General features: G+C 52.5%; 1 protein-coding gene across 1 annotated transcript in view; it reads right to left on the bottom strand.

Moving 5' to 3' along the window:
* Window positions 1–5,727: 5,727 nt before the first annotated feature.
* Window positions 5,728–18,446, bottom strand: part of snd1 (staphylococcal nuclease and tudor domain containing 1) — a 1,037,556-nt gene continuing 1,024,837 nt past the window's right edge. Inside the window, exon 23 of the mRNA XM_086010590.1 lies at window positions 5,728–5,808. Within this exon, the coding sequence (XP_085866716.1) occupies window positions 5,743–5,808 (66 nt within the window). The 3' untranslated portion in view covers window positions 5,728–5,742. The remainder of the gene's footprint in view (window positions 5,809–18,446) is intronic.

An 18,446-nucleotide genomic window follows, 5' to 3' on the forward strand; every position in this document is an offset into this window, starting at 1 on the left:
GAGGGAGGGACGAGAGCGAGAGCGGGAGGGAGGGGCGAGAGTGGGAGGGAGGGGCGAGAGGGGGAGGGAGGGGCGAGAGCGAGAGGGGGAGGGAGGGACGAGAGCGAGAGAGGGGGAGGGAGGGACGAGAGCGAGAGGGGGAGGGAGGGACGAGAGCGAGGGGGGGAGGGAGGGACGAGAGCGAGGGGGGGAGGGGGAGGGAGGGACGAGAGGGGGAGGGGGAGGGAGGGACGAGAGCGAGGGGGGGAGGGGGGAGGGGAGGGACGAGAGGGGGAGGGAGGGGCGAGAGGGGGAGGGAGGGGCGAGAGGGGGAGGGAGGGGCGAGAGGGGGGAGGGAGGGGCGAGAGGGGGAGGGAGGGGCGAGAGGGGGAGGGAGGGACGAGGGAGGGCGAGAGGGGGAGGGAGGGGCGAGAGGGGGAGGGAGGACGAGAGCGAGAGGGGGAGGGAGGGACGAGAGCGAGAGGGGGAGGGAGGGACGAGAGCGAGAGGGGGAGGGAGGGACGAGAGCGAGAGGGGGAGGGAGGACGAGAGCGAGAGGGGGAGGGAGGGACGAGAGCGAGAGGGGGAGGGAGGGACGAGAGCGAGAGGGGGAGGGAGGGACGAGAGCGAGAGGGGGAGGGAGGGACGAGAGCGAGAGGGGGAGGGAGGGACGAGAGCGAGAGGGGGAGGGGAGGGACGAGAGCGAGAGGGGGAGGGAGGGACGAGAGCGAGAGGGGGAGGGAGGGACGAGAGCGAGAGGGGGAGGGAGGGACGAGAGCGAGAGGGGGAGGGAGGGACGAGAGCGAGAGGGGGAGGGAGGGAGGGAGAGCGAGAGGGGGAGGGAGGGAGGAGAGCGAGAGGGGGAGGGAGGGAGGAGAGCGAGAGGGGGGAGGGAGGGAGCGAGAGCGAGAGGGGGAGGGAGGGACGAGAGCGAGAGGGGGGAGGGGAGGGACGAGAGCGAGAGGGGGAGGGAGGGACGAGAGCGAGAGAGGGGGAGGGAGGGACGAGAGCGAGAGGGGGAGGGAGGGACGAGAGCGAGGGGGGGGAGGGAGGGACGAGAGCGAGGGGGGAGGGAGGGACGAGAGCGAGGGGGGAGGGAGGGACGAGAGCGAGGGGGGGAGGGAGGGACGAGAGCGAGGGGGGGAGGGAGGGACGAGAGCGAGGGGGGGAGGGAGGGACGAGAGCGAGGGGGGGAGGGAGGGACGAGAGCGAGGGGGGGAGGGAGGGACGAGAGCGAGGGGGGGAGGGAGGGACGAGAGCGAGGGGGGGAGGGAGGGACGAGAGCGAGGGGGGGAGGGAGGGACGAGAGCGAGGAGGGGGAGGGAGGGGACGAGAGCGAGAGGGGGAGGGAGGGACGAGAGCGAGAGGGGGAGGGAGGGACGAGAGCGAGAGGGGGAGGGAGGGACGAGAGCGAGAGGGGGAGGGAGGGACGAGAGCGAGAGGGGGAGGGAGGGACGAGAGCGAGAGGGGGAGGGAGGGGCGAGAGCGAGAGGGGGAGGGAGGGGCGAGAGGGGGGGGAGGGAGGGGCGAGAGCGAGAGGGGGAGGGAGGGGCGAGAGCGAGAGGGGGAGGGAGGGGCGAGAGGGGGAGGGAGGGGCTGAGAGCGAGAGGGGAGGGAGGGGCGAGAGCGAGAGGGGGAGGGAGGGGCGAGAGCGAGAGGGGGAGGGAGGGGCGAGAGCGAGAGGGGGAGGGAGGGGCGAGAGCGAGAGGGGGAGGGAGGGGCGAGAGCGAGAGGGGGAGGGAGGGGCGAGAGCGAGAGGGGGAGGGAGGGGCGAGAGCGAGAGGGGGAGGGAGGGGCGAGAGCGAGAGGGGGAGGGAGGGGCGGGAGCGAGAGGGGGAGGGAGGGGCGGGAGCGAGAGGGGGAGGGAGGGGCGGGAGCGAGAGGGGGAGGGAGGGGCGGGAGCGAGAGGGGGAGGGAGGGGCGAGAGCGAGAGGGGGAGGGAGGGGCGAGAGCGAGAGGGGGGAGGGAGGGGCGAGAGCGAGAGGGGGAGGGAGGGGCGAGAGCGAGAGGGGGAGGGAGGGGCGAGAGCGAGAGGGGGAGGGAGGGGCGAGAGCGAGAGGGGGAGGGAGGGGCGAGAGCGAGAGGGGGAGGGAGGGGGCGAGAGCGAGAGGGGGAGGGAGGGGCGAGAGCGAGAGGGGGAGGGAGGGGCGAGAGCGAGAGGGGGAGGGAGGGGCGAGAGCGAGAGGGGGAGGGAGGGGCGAGAGCGAGAGGGGGAGGGAGGGGCGAGAGCGAGAGGGGGAGGGAGGGGCGAGAGCGAGAGGGGGAGGGAGGGGCGAGGGGGAGGGAGGGACGAGAGCGAGAGGGGGAGGGAGGGACGAGAGCGAGAGGGGGAGGGAGGGACGAGAGCGAGAGGGGGAGGGAGGGACGAGAGCGAGAGGGGGAGGGAGGGACGAGAGCGAGAGGGGGAGGGAGGACGAGAGCGAGAGGGGGAGGGAGGGACGAGAGCGAGAGGGGGAGGGAGGGACGAGAGCGAGAGGGGGAGGGAGGGACGAGAGCGAGAGGGGGAGGGAGGGACGAGAGCGAGAGGGGGAGGGAGGGACGAGAGCGAGAGGGGGAGGGAGGGACGAGAGCGAGAGGGGGAGGGAGGGACGAGAGCGAGAGGGGGAGGGAGGGACGAGAGCGAGAGGGGGAGGGAGGGACGAGAGGGGGAGGGAGGGACGAGAGCGAGAGGGGGAGGGAGGGACGAGAGCGAGAGGGGGAGGGAGGGACGAGAGCGAGAGGGGGAGGGAGGGACGAGAGCGAGAGGGGGAGGGAGGGACGAGAGCGAGAGGGGGAGGGAGGGACGAGAGCGAGAGGGGGAGGGAGGGGCGAGAGGGGGAGGGAGGGGCGAGAGGGGGAGGGAGGGGCGAGAGGGGGAGGGAGGGACGAGAGCGAGGGGGGGAGGGGGAGGGAGGGACGAGAGGGGGAGGGGGAGGGAGGGACGAGAGCGAGAGGGGGAGGGAGGGGCGAGAGGGGGAGGGAGGGGCGAGAGGGGGAGGGAGGGACGAGAGGGGGAGGGGAGGGACGAGAGCGAGGGGGGGAGGGGGAGGGAGGGACGAGAGGGGGGAGGGGGAGGAGGGACGACAGCGGGAGGGGGAGGGAGGGACGACAGCGAGAGGGGGAGGGAGGGACGACAGCGAGAGGGGGAGGGAGGGACGACAGCGAGAGGGGGAGGGAGGGACGACAGCGAGAGGGGGAGGGAGGGACGACAGCGAGAGGGGGAGGGAGGGACGACAGCGAGAGGGGGAGGGAGGGACGACAGCGAGAGGGGGAGGGAGGGACGACAGCGAGAGGGGGAGGGAGGGACGACAGCGAGAGGGGGAGGGAGGGACGACAGCGAGAGGGGGAGGGAGGGACGACAGCGAGAGGGGGAGGGAGGGACGACAGCGAGAGGGGGAGGGAGGGACGACAGCGAGAGGGGGAGGGGAGGGACGACAGCGAGAGGGGGAGGGAGGGACGACAGCGAGAGGGGGAGGGAGGGACGACAGCGAGAGGGGGAGGGAGGGACGACAGCGAGAGGGGGAGGGAGGGACGACAGCGAGAGGGGGAGGGAGGGACGACAGCGAGAGGGGGAGGGAGGGACGACAGCGAGAGGGGGAGGGAGGGACGACAGCGAGAGGGGGAGGGAGGGACGACAGCGAGAGGGGGAGGGAGGGACGACAGCGAGAGGGGGAGGGAGGGACGACAGCGAGAGGGGGAGGGAGGGACGACAGCGAGAGGGGGAGGGAGGGACGACAGCGAGAGGGGGAGGGAGGGACGACAGCGAGAGGGGGAGGGAGGGACGACAGCGAGAGGGGGAGGGAGGGACGACAGCGAGAGGGGGAGGGAGGGACGACAGCGAGAGGGGGAGGGAGGGAGGACAGCGAGAGGGGGAGGGAGGGAGGACAGCGAGAGGGGGGAGGGAGGGAGGGGGACAGCGAGAGGGGGAGGGAGGGAGGGGGACAGCGAGAGGGGGAGGGAGGGAGGGGGACAGCGAGAGGGGGAGGGAGGGAGGGGGACAGCGAGAGGGGGAGGGAGGGAGGGGGGGGACAGCGAGAGGGGAGGGAGGGAGGGGGACAGCGAGAGAGAGAGGGAGGGACAGCGAGAGGGAGGGACGGACGGCAGCGAGAGGGGGAGGGAGGGACGACAGCGAGAGGGGGGAGGGAGGGGAGGGGGGGACAGCGAGAGAGAGGGGGCGGGACAGCGAGAGGGAGGGGACGGACGGCAGCGAGAGAGGGACGGCATCAGCGAGAGAGGGAGGGAGGGAGAGCGAGAGAGGGAGGGAGGGAGGGAGGGAGAGCGAGAGAGGGAGGGAGAGCGAGAGGAGGGAGGGAGGGAGAGCGAGAGAGGGAGGGAGAGCAAGAGAGGGAGGGGAGGGAGAGAGAGCGAGGGAGGGAGGGAGAGAGAGCGAGAGAGCGAGGGAGGGAGGGAGGGAGAGCGAGGGAGGGAGGGAGAGCGAGGGAGGGAGGGAGGGAGAGGGAGGGCCGGGGGAGAGGGAGGGCCGGGGGAGAGGGAGGGCCGGGGGAGAGGGAGGGCCGGGGGAGAGGGAGAGAGAAAGAGGGAGGGAGGACAGAGAAGGAGGGAGGGGTGACAGCGAGAGAGGGAGTGAGGGGAGACATAGAAACATAGAAGATAGGAGCAGGAGTAAGCCATTCGGCCCCTCGAGCCTGCTCCGCCATTCAATGAGATCATGGCTGATCATCCAAATTCAGTACCCGGTCCCTGCCTTCTCCCCATATCCCTTTAGCCTTAAGAAATATATCTAACTCCTTCTTGAATATATTTAATGAATTGGCCTCAACTGCCTTGTGTGGTAGAGAATTCCACAGGTTCACCACTCTCTGGGTGAAGAAATTCCTCCTCATCTCTGTCCTAAATGGCTTACCCCTTTTCTTTAGACTGTGACCCCTGGTTCTGAACTCCCCTGCCATCGGGAACATCCTTCCTGCATCTAGTCGGTCTAGTCCTGTTAGAATTTTATAAGTTTCAATGAGATCCCCTCTCATTCTTCTAAACTCCAGCAAATATAAGACCAATCGACCCAATCTCTCCTCATACGTCATTCCTGCCATCCCAGGTATCAGTCTGGTGAATCTTCGCTGCACTCCCTCCATGGCAAGAACATCCTTCCTCAGATAAGGCGACCAAAACTGCAGACAATACTCAAGGTGTGGTCTCACCAAGGCCCTGTACAACTGTAGCAAGACATCCTTGTTCCTGTACTCGAGTCCTCTCGCTACGAAGGCCAACATACCATTTGCCTTCTTAACTGCCTGCTGCACCTGCATGCTTACCTTCAGTGACTGGTGCACAAGGACACCCAGGTCTCGTTGCACTTCCCCTTCTCCCAATCTATTGCCGTTCAGATAATAATCTGCCTTCCTGTTTTTGCCATCAAAGTGGATATCCTCGCATTTATCCACATTATACTGCATCTGCCATGCAGCTGCCCAATCACCCAACCTGTCCAAATCATACTGAGTTTCTCGCATCCTCCTCACAGCACACACGCCCACCCAGCTTTGTATCGTCTGCAAACTTGGAGATATTACATCTAGTTCCCTCGTCTAGATCATTAATATATAGTGAATAACTGGGGTCCTAGCACCGACAGCGAGAGGGGGAGGGGGGACAGCGAGAGAATGGCGGGGGGGGGACAGCGAGAGAATGGGGGGGGTCAGCGAGAGAGAGAGAGCGGGGGAAGTGAGATGGGGAGGGAGGGAGAGTGACAGGGACAGTGAGAGAGAGAGAGGGCGAGAGAGGCGTGCGGAGAGAGATGGAAAAGAAGAGGGCGACGAGTTCATTCTAACTCCATACTGCACTTACCCGGGCGGATTTGGCAGCCTCTTGAGCATTCAGGTATTCTGTAACCTGTGGAAGAGAAAGGACAGCATTTGGTTTAACTGTTTAAAGTTGCAACTCTCAGACAGTTTAATAAGTCATGTGATCAGAACTGTCATTACTTGTCAGCTTTGCTCAGTGGTAACTCCCTCTCTGGACCAGAAAAATCATCGTTCAAGCCCCACTGCAGGACTTGTACACACAATTGAGGCTATACTTTAATGCAGGATTGAGGGAGTGCTGACCTGCTGGTGGTCTTTTGGATAAGATGTTAAACTGAGGTCTCCTTTACTTGTCCAAGTGGACATAAAAGTTCTCATGGCACAATTCAAAGAGTTCTCCTAGTCAACATTTATCCTTCAACCAACACCACCAAAAACAGATTAATTGGTCTTCCTGTTTCCTCAACCAAGGATTACTCTCCACCGTGGTTGGCACGGCCCTCGACCGTGTCCGTTCCATTTCCCGCACTTCTGCTATCACCCCTTCACCCTCCCAGAACCACGAAAGGGTTCCCCTTGTCCTCACCTTTCACCCCACCAGCCTCCACATTCAACGGATCATCCTCCGCCATTTCCGCCACCTCCAGCGAGATCCTATCACCAAACTCATCTTCCCCTCACCTCCCCTTTCAGCTCCCTCCCAATCACCCCCAACAGCCCCTCCCCTCTCCTCCCCATGGCACCTTCCCGTGCAAGTGCAGGAGATGCAACACCTGCCCTTTTACCTCCTCCCTTCGCACTGTCCGGGGCCCCAAATACCCCTTCCAGGTGAAACAGCGATTTACTTGTACTTCTTGCAATCTAGTATACTGTATTCACTGCTCGCGATGCGGTCTCCTCTACATTGGGGAGACCAAACGCAGATTGGGCGACCGCTTTGCGGAACACCTCCGTTCAGTCCGTAAGGGTGACCCTGAGCTTCCGGTCGCCTGTCACTTTAATTCTCCCCTCCACTCCCACTCTGACCTCTCTGTCCTCAGCCTCTTACATTGTTCCAATGAAGCTCAACGTAAGCTTGAGGAACAGCACCTCATCAGTGAAGGACAGGACAGAGCTTGACTTCGATTTCCTCCACTGTCCAGGTGCCATCTATGGATCAGTGGGTAGCACTCTCACCTCTGAGTCAGAAGGCTGAGAGTTCAAGTTCCACTCCAGGGACTTGAGCACAAAATCTCAACACTCCAGACACTGCAGTACTGAGGAAATGCTGCACTGTCTTTCCGATGAGATGTTAAACCGTCTGCTCTCTCAGTTGGATGCAAAAGATCCCATGGCACTATTCAAAGAAGAGCAGGGGAGTGCTCCCCAGTGTCCCGGCCAATATTTATCCCTCAAACACCTAAAAACATTATCTGGCCATTATCACATTGTGGAACAAATTGGCTGCCGCCTTTCCTATATTACAACAGTGATTACACTTCAAAAAAGTACTTCATTGGCTGTAAAGTGCTTTGGGATATCTTGAGGTTGTGAAAGGTGCTATAGAAATGCAAGTCTTTCATTCTTTTTTAAAAATGGTCAAAAAGCCTGTCAACACAAACACACTCTAGGCTGACACATGAAAAGTGGCTACTGAGATGAGGTACCAGAAGATTGGTGTGGATCTATATTCCAACAAAGAGTCAACAGCTTCAGAAAGGCAGGAGCAGGATGAAAAATTGGTCAAGAAAATTAGTGTGAAAAGAAACAAAATTAGAGAGCAGATACATCATCTTTATACAATATAGTATAGTTCAGCTCAGATAGTGGCTCACTGGAGCACTCAGATACTGCCCTTCACCCGTCAATAAAGCAGCTGTAATTCTTTTATTAGACTTTTATGGAGCTATATTGCAATCTTCAAATCTAAAATACCACATTGGCTGGCATATGATGCTTCATTTTAACTGCATGTTCACAAAGGCCTGGGCTGAGATACACGCATTAAAGAGACAAAAGATTGTGTCCCCCAGATGGAGGGTCAGCTGGCGGTTCCCCAACGTGGGTGTCTCCAAGACATGTAACAGAGCTGCACCTTTAGTGAGGTAGATGAGTCACATTGCTGTGCTATCCATGCAGTCTCTCTCTGGTGAAGAAGGCCCAGCAGCACCTATATTTCTTAAGGAGGCTGAAGGGATGTAATCTGTCACCCCTGATCCTCTCTAACTTTTACCGCTGCACAATAGAGAGCATCCTGACAAACTGTATCACAGTATGGTATGGCAGCTGTAGCTACTATGACCGGAAAGCCCTGCAGCGGGTAGTCAAAACTGCCCAACGCATTACCGGCACCCGGCTACCGACCATAGAGCACATATACCAGAAACGCTGTCTACGGAGGTCACGGTCGATCATCAAAGACCCTACCCACCCCAGCCACAGTCTGTTCGCCCTCCTACCATCTGGGAGACGCTACAGATGCATTCGCACCCGTACGACCAGATTTAGGAACAGCTTCTTTCCCAGGGCTGTCATCCTACTGAACTCCACAAATAAACTCTAAAGCCTGCACATCTGCCAATGCACTTTATTATGGTTATGTTTATGTTAATGTATTACAAGCCAAATGTATGTTGAATGTTTAAATGTCTTAATCCAAATGTACACTCTCGGGAGTCGCAAGCCTATATTTCGTTGTACTGCACTTGTGCACTAACAATGACAATAAAAGTTGATTTGATTTGATTTTGATTTTGAGATACAGTACAGACAGATCCGCTGTCAGTGTATCACCTTAAGACTCAGCTAAATCTAGCAATTTGTTGGCTGGCACCAGAAAAATGACCATGAAAACTGCCGGACTGTTTTAACACCCAACTGGTTCTCTTTTTTCCTTTTAAAAATTCCTTCACGGAATGTGGGCGTTGCTGGCAAGGTCATGCATTTATTGCCCATTCCTAATTGCCCTCGAGAAGGTGGTAGTGAGCCGCCTTCTTGAACCGCTGCAGTCCAAGTGGTGAAGATACTCGCACAGTGCTGTTAGGGAGAGAGTTCCAGGATTTTGACCCAGCAACGATCGATAAACAGCAATATATTTCCAAGTCAGCATGGTGTGATACTTGGAGTGGAACTTGGAGATGGTGGTGTTCCCATGTGCCTGCTGCCCTTGTCCTTCTAGGTGGTAGAAGTTGCGGGTCTGGGAGGTTCACTTTTGTCCCTCAGGGAGGGGAGCCTGCCACCCCTACCTGGTCTTATCTACATGTGACTCCAATCCCACACTACACGGTTGAGTCTTAATGCCCTCAGGGCAACCAGGGATGGGGATAAATACTGCTTTGCCAGTGTTGCCCACATACCAAGAACAAATAAAAAAGAAACCTGTCTCTTTACCCCACCAAGAAATGAGTACATTTCCAAGAAAAGGCAGGCTACAGGAAGTATTGAACTCCTGCACTTAGTTCTGTCTCCCACTGCATCTCTTCTATTATGGAAAGGTTATTTGGGTGATACTGCAGTAATCCCTTTGCTGATGGTATGCTGGAGCATGGCATAGCACACAAATCACTGAGGGGGCAGAACGCTGCAAAATCTGCCACTGAAGCACTGATCATTGCACTTGCAGCGATCTAAGTAATTGTCTGAGTGCGTTAAATTTCCTCAGCTCCACAAAATCATCGTGAAAATGCCGCTTATTCTATAAAATCCATCTGAAACCTTCAATTACATTCCAGCCTGTAACTCACTCATGAATCTGCATTATTCTATAAATAAAACACCTGAACCCTTTGATTAGATCCAGCCTGTAACTCACTCACTCACTCAGGTTTTAAAGATATTAAGGGGATCTGATAGGGTAAAGAGAGAGAAACTATTGCCACTGGTTGGGGAGTCTAGGACTAGGGGACATAGACTAAAAGTTAGTCAGGCCTTTCAGGAGTGAAGTTAGGAAACACTTCTACACGCAAAGAGTGGGAAAGTTTGGAACTCTTTTCCACAAACAGCTGTTGCTGGGTCAATTATTAATTTTAAATCTGAGATTCATAGATTTTTGTTAACCAAAGGTATTAAAGAATATGGGGCAAAGGTGGGTATATGGAGTCAGGTCACAGATCAGCCATAATTTCACTGAATGGCAGAACAGGCTCAAGGTGCTAAATGGCCTACTCCTGTTCCTATGTTCCCAGGTATCCATTATTCTATAAACTATCCAAACCCCTCAATTTGATTAGATTCCAGTCTGTAAATTACACTGTATATAAATCATCTAAACCCATTGATTAAATTCCATTCCGTCACTCCTGGGTAGCCGTTATTCTATATAAACCATCTGTACCTCTCGATTAGCTTCCAGCCTGCTACTCACTCCTGGATTATCTATAAAGGGGAATAAATAAGGGAGAAATGATGAGGGAAGATAGGGATCACTCTTTTGACAGAATGGGCTGGGCTGAATGATTGGCAGACTTGACTTTCCGGGTTGGCTCTGATAAATGTGACTTGACGAATGACATGATTCTGGAACGGTTCCTGCAGATTGGAAGGTAGCAAATGTAACCCCACTCTTTAAGAAAGGAGGGAGAGAGAAAACGGGGAACTACAGACCAGATGGCCTGACATCACTAATAGGGAAAATGCTAGAATCTATTATTAAGGACGTGGTAACAGGGCACTTAGAAAATAATAATAGGATTGGGCAGAATCAACACAGATTTATGAAAGGGAAATCATGTTTGACGAATCTGTTAGAGTTTTGAGGTTGTAACTAGCAGAATAAATAAGAGGGAAGCAGTGGATGTGGTGTATTTGGATTTTCAAAAGGCATTCGATAAGGTGCCACACAAGAAGTTATTAAACAAAATTAGGGCTCATGGGATTGGGGGTGATATACTAGCATGGATTGAGGATTGGTTAACGGACAGAAAACATGGAGTAGGAATAAATGATCATTTTCGGATTGGCAGGCTGTAACTAGTGGGGTACCGCAAGGATCAGTGCTTGGGCCTCAGCTATTCACAATCTATATCAACGATTTGGATGAGGGGACCAAATGTAATATATCCAAGTTTGTTTATGATACAAAGCTGGGTGGGAATGTAAGTTATGAGGAGGATGCAAAGAGGCTTCAAGGGGATATAGACAGGCTAGGTGAGTGGGCAAGAACATGGCAAATGGAATATAATGTGGAGAAATGTGAAGTTATCCACTTTGGTAGGAAAAATAGAAAAGCAGAGTATTTTTTAAATGGAGAGAGATTGGGAAATGTTGGTGTTCAGAGGGACCTGGGTGTCCTTGTACATGAATCACTGAAAGTTAATATGCAGGTACAGCAAGCAATTAGGAAAGCAAATGGTATGTGGACTTTTATTACAAGAGGATTTGAGTATAAGAGTAAAGACGTCTTACTGCAATTATATAGGGCCCTGGTGAGACCACACCTGGAGTACTGTGTACAGTTTTGGTCTCCTTACTTAAGGAAGGATATACTTGCCATAGAGGGAGTGCAACAAAGGTTCACCAGACTGATTCCTGGGATGGGGGGATTGTCCTATGAGGAGAGATTGAATAGACTAGGCCTATATTCTCTAGAGTTTAGAAGAACGAGAGGTGGTCTTATTGATACATACAAAATTCTTACAGGGCTTGACAGGGTAGATGCAGGGAGAATGTTGTTAAGTATATTCAAGACAGAGATCGATAGATTTTTGAATATTAAGGGAACCAAGGGATATGGGGATAGTGCAGGAAAGTGGTGATGAGGTAGAAGATCAGCCATGATCTTATTGAATGGCGGAGCAGGCTCGAAGGCCCAAATGGCCTACTCCTGCTCCTATTTATGTTCTTATGAAAGTGTGTTCATTAGTGCTGGAATATTCAACCACAAGTGCTTCATTCGTCATGTATTAATTAAAGAGAAAGGAAACAACATTTTGAGGGAAGTCTCAATGAATGATTTCTGGAGCCCGAGTGAAGTCTCCCAACAAGTTCTGTAATGTAGCTGAAAGACAACAGTGTAATCGGGCTGTAGGCACACACAACAGTCAACGGCAGCAAGTAGCTCCATACAGAAATTCTCAGACTGGCACGATTCCTGGGGTAGCTTTCTGATGAAGTCTTGTTGCAGTGTTGCCAGGGTATGAACCATTTCCATGCTTCGCAACCCCAAGAAAGAAAGGAAGAATTTGCATTTATATAGCAATTTTCAAGAGCTCAGGATGTCCAAAAGAGCATTACAGTTAATGTAGTACTTTTAAAGTGTAGTCACTGTTGTAATGTAGGAAATACGGCAGCCAATTTGCGCACAGCAAGGTCCCACAAACAACGACGTGATAATGAGCAGATAATCTGTTTTAGTGATGTTGATTGAGGGCTTAATATTGGCCAGGACACTGATTCGTGCTGGGATATGGTTCTGTGAGCACTGGCAGGCCTCCACTATCAGATCCAAGTGTCCACTCTTCATGTATGAGTCTAGTAATGAGAGTTGGCTGACTATTCATCCGTTGAGATTCCTCACAGCTATGCTCGACCATATCCACATGTGCACTTTTCAGATGGACACTGGAATAATGATCAGCAACTGAAGAACGGGCAGATTTTCCTCTCCCTAGCACAGGGGCTACCAAGGCCATTTACAGCTGCTCCTGTTGAGAGCAGCTAACTCAGCACGGAGCAGGGATTGAACCAAGGATCTTCTGTTCTCTACACTTTATACAGAACTGGGTAGTGCATTAACCCACTGCGCAACTGGGAGAACCTGCAATCTGAATTTAACCCAAGTGATTTTGAATTTAGAATTATTATAAATGTACCAACTTCATAAGTCTGCCCTTAATAGCTAGTGATAGCTAGCTCCTCTGATGGCCTAGGTAGGTAAGATACCTTCTGATGCAGTTCTAAGCCATGCAGACCAGGAAGATCACAGATTTGAATGACGATCTGTCCTGAATTAACTGATCAACAACAACAACTTGCATTTATATAGCTCCTTTAACGTAGTAAAATGTGCTTCACAGGAGCAATTATCATACAAAATTTGACACAGAGACATACAAGGAGATATTAGAGCAGGTGACCAAAAGCTTGGTCAAAGAGGTAGGTTTCATGGAACCTCTTAAAAGGAGGAAAGAGAGGGAGAGAAGTGGAGAGGTTTAGGGAGAGAATCCAAGAGCTATGGGCCAAGACAGTTGAAGGCAGGGCCACCAACGGTTAAGTGATGAAAATCAGGGATGCGCAAGAGGCAGGAATTGGAGGAGCGCAGAGATCTTGAAGGATTGTAAGGCTGAAGGAGGTTACAGAGATAAGGAGGGGCGAGGCCATCAAGGGATTTTAACATGAGGATGAGAACTTTAAAAGTGAAGCATTGCTGGACCAGGAGCCAATGTAGGTCAGTGAGCAGAGGGGGGTCATGGGTTAATGGGACTTGGTGCGAGTTCGGATACGGGCAGCAGAGTTTTGGATGAGCTCAAGTTTACAGAGCAGGAACGGGTACCTTTGAGGTACTTGGACCAGGTGGCTTCCCTGTGTGTGGCTTGGGGAGGGGGGGGTGGTGTAATAATACAAACTGGCATGGGGTCCTGCTCCGGATCCTTATCCATCGATTGCTGTTAGAAAGCATGTGCTCGTGGAGGCAGATGAGGGCAGGGTCAGGCATGGTGAAAATGGCACTGAGTATACTAGCATTGTTAATAGGAGTGGGGTTGCATTATTCATCAGAAAGTATGGAGTTCATTTATTATTGTTAACTCTGGTTAGGTGCAGAGATTAGTGTAATTTTACAAAACTAATAACCTTTAATTTTGAAAAGAAAAATGACAGCTGGAATTGTTACAGCTCCACTCACCCAAACAAAAACAACATTCTGAATTACACAGAAAATATCTGTCCTCATAATGCGGTAATATAATGTAAGTTTCTTTTGTTGTACCGGAATGCCGCAGACTACACATGGGTGGTGATTATGCTGAGAGCAACTCCCGAGAAAGGGACCTGACCTTTGTGGTGCCAACAGCAGTGAAGACCTGCTTTTGATGTCACTGTCCTAGGAGTTGAATTGTAAGGTGAAAGGGTTTCAACACTCGCGGCTCTTAGTTAGATACCAATTTTGTCTGCTATTTGAGCTTTCAAAGATGAGCCATCTCTGACTTAAAGGATACCTGGTTTGCTACCAAGTCGTACAGACCAGAAGGGATTGGGGTGCTAGGAGCAGGAGAGAATCGGCCAAGTATTCCTACTTCGATTGCTATCCAGTAACTGCCGCTGGAAAGTGCATGGGGGAAAAATTCAGTATCGCCCCTTTTAGGGCGTATTATCGGCCGTGCGCAAAGATTAGCGCCTGCCGCTAATTATCGTCTCCGACGGCAAACTTGGCTTTTATCGCCCCTGGAGGTGATTGGAGCGCTAACTCAGGCGCTTCACACCTGTCTTAAGGCACAAAGGCCGAGGAGCGAGGTGCTACCTCAGAGCGCTGGCGAAGCAAGGAAGGGCAAATCAAAATGAACCTGCAAAGTGCTGCTCAGTACTCAAAGCTCCTTCACACAGCGTTGAATCTCTCCAAAAGTCAGCCTCTCTCTCTCAGAATGCGTGGTGCAAAAATGTCACCAACAAAAAAAGGCAGGAAGCGGTCGCCTTTAAATAGCGCTCCCCCAGTCCCTTTCTGATTGCAAAATGCTCCCCTCAACCTGTTGTTGCTAGCGGCAGGCGGTAAGACAGGGGGCGCCACTCAATATCCGGTCCGGGGCACTACCGGGGCGTTGCGCACTCGACTGACGTCACGATCTGCCGGCGCAGGAGATCGTGGCGGTAGTGTTTAGCGCTGTTGCAAAATGTCTAGTTAATTTCGCGAGCGGTGTAAACACCACCACGCCCAGGCGCTAGTTGCTTTGCTCCCCATTAGCACCCTCTTAAGGTGCTAACGGGAGGCGCAAACAACTGAATTTCCCCCCCCCCCCAATGTGTGTGGATATCATGTGAGGGCAGAATCACCATGGCAACGCATTAAGTGGGTTGGTCAGGATACCAGAAGATTGTTGGCGCCTGTGGAATTGTACCCCAGCAAGACACCTTCAAGAAAGGAGATGAGAAAATGGAGGAGGGGGGACCTGTTGCATTTACAACAACTTGCACTTATATGGCGCTTTTTAACGTAGTAAAGTGCCAAGTTGCTTCACAGAGTGCAATCCAACAAAATTTGACTAGAATTCTTGCAATTTTTCTCTTCATTTATGAGAACAGACCAAAATGGCTCCACTTCAAACTAGCATATGCACAAACCGGGAGTGTAGGATGAGCTCACTGAGCCGTGCTGGGAATAACGAGGCTTGCAATGTTTTCCCTCAGAAATCAAAAAAAGACAAAACATAAAAACTTTTTTTTTTCAATCCAGCAAGGATTGCTTCTGTGACTCCCGGCTTCCATCCCTGCTTTCTGTTTAATGGAAGTACCCCTCATGGGCAGAACAGATGGTAAACACGCCTCTGGGTTTAATGGGCCATCCGGAAAATCTCTCCAATATGCAGAATCGAAGTGTGCAGGTTTTTACACAAGAAAGCAGGCTATTACTACAGCAAACTACATGATCAAAGCCACAAAAATGAAATGGTTATAGGAATTGCTAGATGAAAAAAGGTCACTGCCCATCTAGTGCACCGTCTACCATCCTGGTAGTCGCATGATACAACGATAATGGAGTTGTTGACTGATCATAGCGATCAATCTCTATCAATTAGTCTATAACAGACCCAGACTCGACACGAGGAAAATCAGTGGTGGAGAGCTTTGGGAACCATAGGTCCAAAGTCACCTGCTCTTTCCAAGCATGCTACACTTAACCATGTCATGTCTCAAATTGCTCATATTATATCCCAAAATATTGCCTGAAAGAAATCAATCTAATTTGCATGTAAATGAATCAATTCCGATTGCTTCCACTGTCTCCTGAGGGAGCCTGTTCCATAATTTGACCACTCACTCACTGAAATATTGTTTCCGTAGATTAGTTTTTAATTTACCCCCTTCAAGCGCAGGCCGTGTCCTCTGGTTCTATTGTTCCGGACAAGGTGAAACAGCTCGTCATGGTCTACATTATCTAGTCCCTTTAGAATCTAAAAACAGAAATCATATCGCCTTTTCCAGTGAGAACATGCCCAATTGACATAAATTGGTCCTCATAATCCAATCCCTCCATCCCCTCAATCATTCTGGTTGCTCTCTTCTGTATCTTTTCATAGCTGCAATATCCTTTCTGTACCAAGGTGACCAGAACTGTACACAGTATTCGAAGTGCAGTCACACCAATGATTTATAAAGTGGCAAGATTAACTTACTATTTCAGCTCAATTTTGACCCTTTTAATACATCCCAACATCTGATTTGCTTCACTCACCGTCACCGAGCATTGTTGCGATAGATTTAATTTATTGTCAAATCGCATTCATTTTCCATGCACGTTATTTTCTTTCCATTTATGTAACAGTCCCTTCCTGTACACTGAATCCATTTCTCCCTCCCACCACCATGTTCTGGTTATGTTATTGCACGATCAAGAAACCCTGCTTGAAAATTTCACGCAGGAATGCACACATACTGCCCAAGTTGGGCAGAGAAGGCGGACGCGGTGCCTAGGGAGATTCCCCCTCATTAGGGCTGACACTTAGTACCATCCCACTACGGCATTTGGGGCTGGGAACTTGCGGTGTGGACAAAAGGTTGGGGGGGAGGCACAACCCAGGGTCTTGTACTGCATGGATCAGTATGTTGGAGCTGCCATAGATCATCACTTCCATGGGTTTAATGATGCTTAATAAATCATCAACACCCATTTCAGATCAAATTAAATAGTGGAAATATTGCTCCTGCTAGATTGCAAGCCTCGATCCTACCTGCTCTTCCTTCTCCCTGTATCCTCAATGTTGAAATCAAGTCTCTAAATCAATCTTTCCCAGGACCTCAAAACTGGAACTCCTTCAGACTTTCTTTCCCCCCATTATCTACTGGCTTTTCAAGACTGGCATCACATATTTGCTCATTTGCCTTGGGATTTTTTTTACCACTTTAAAGGAGCTATATAAATGCAAGTTGCTGTATCTTCTCAATGGTGGTGGTGCATGCACTGTGAGCCCTTCACCTAGGTTTCTCATTGAATAATGTAGAAAGGCTGCAAGATTCATTAGACTGGAGAAACAGTCCTTTTAAGTGGAGGAAAATGACTACTTATGAAAGAGGCTGCGGCAGAGCCTACAAACACATGAAGATCCAGCTCTGAAGGAACTGTCATAAAGAGACACTGAGCGTGTTAATTATTCCAACATTCTCAGTTACATAGATAGAAATCTGGAAATTAACATTCTCTGCAGTGAACTGCTGTGAAATGTGAGATGTTGCAAGCACTCCCCAAGCAGATCTCATAGGGGTTTGCACAGAACAAGCAGCATGCTGTATTTGTTTATGGGATGTGGGCGTCGCTGGCAAGGCCAGAATTTATTGCCCATCGCTAATTGCCTTCGAGAAGCTGGTGGTGAGCTGCCTTCTTGAACCGCTGCAGTCCATGTGGTGAAGGTACTCCCACAGTGCTGTTAGGGAGGGAGTTCCAGGATTTTGACCCAGTGACGATGAAGGATCGGCGATATTCTTCCAAGTCAGGATGGTGTGTGACTTGGAGGGGAACTTGGAGGTGATGGTGTTCCCATGCGCCTGCTGCCCTTGTCCTTCTAGGTGGAAAAGGTCGCGGGTTTGGGAGGTGCTGCCGAAGAAGCCTTGGCGAGTTGTTGCAGTGCATCTTGTAGATGGTACACACTGCAGCCACTGTGCGTCGGTGGTGGAGGGAGTGAATGTTTACGGTGGTGGATAGGGTGCCAATCAAGTGGGCTGCTTTGTCCTGGATGGTGTCGAGCTTCTTGAGTGTTGTTGGAGCTGCACTCATCCAGGCAAGTGGAGAGTATTCCATCACACTCCTTACTTGTGCCTTGTAGATAGTGGAAAGGCTTTGGGGAATCAGGAGGTGAGACACTCGCCGCAGAATACCCAGCCTCTGACCTGCTCTTGTTGCCACAGTATTTATGTGGCTGGTCCAGTTAAGTTTCTGGTCAATGGTGACGGTAATACCGTTGAATACCAAAGGGCGGTGGTTAGACTCTCGCTTGTTGGGGATAATCATTGCCTGGCACTTCTGTGGCGCGACTGATACCTGCCACTTATCAGCCCAAGCCTGAACGTCGTCCAGGTCTTGTTGCATGCGGGCATGGACTGCTTCATTATCTGAGGAGTTGTGAATGGAACTGAACACTGTGCCATCATCAGCGAACATCCCCATTTCTGACTTTATATTGGAGGGAAGGTCTTTGATGAAGCAGCTGAAGATGGTTGGGCCTAGGACACTGCCCTGAGGAACTTCTGCAGCAATGTCCTGGGCTGTGATGATTGACCTTCAACCACCATAACTCCCATCGATATATAGGCAGAGCAGCCGCCACAGAAACCATCAGCTCCTCCGAGGGCTCAGTGAGTTAATGCCCACATCATGTAGTATTAGGCCATACAATCCAGAGCTTTACCCAGAGAGTGCGAAGAATGTGGAACTTGCTAATACATGGAGTGGTTGAGGCAAATAGCATAGATGCATTTAAGAGGAAGCTAGATAAGTACATGTGAGAGAAAGGAATAGAAGGATATGTTGATACGAGTTAGATGAAGTAGGGTGGGAGGAGGTAAAACATAAACAGCGGCATAGATCAGTTGGGGCGAATTACCTTT

The sequence above is a fragment of the Somniosus microcephalus genome, chromosome 17, assembly GCF_052327205.1.
Source record: "Somniosus microcephalus isolate GS21.2 chromosome 17, FLI_Smic_1.0, whole genome shotgun sequence".
NCBI lineage: Eukaryota > Metazoa > Chordata > Chondrichthyes > Squaliformes > Somniosidae > Somniosus > Somniosus microcephalus.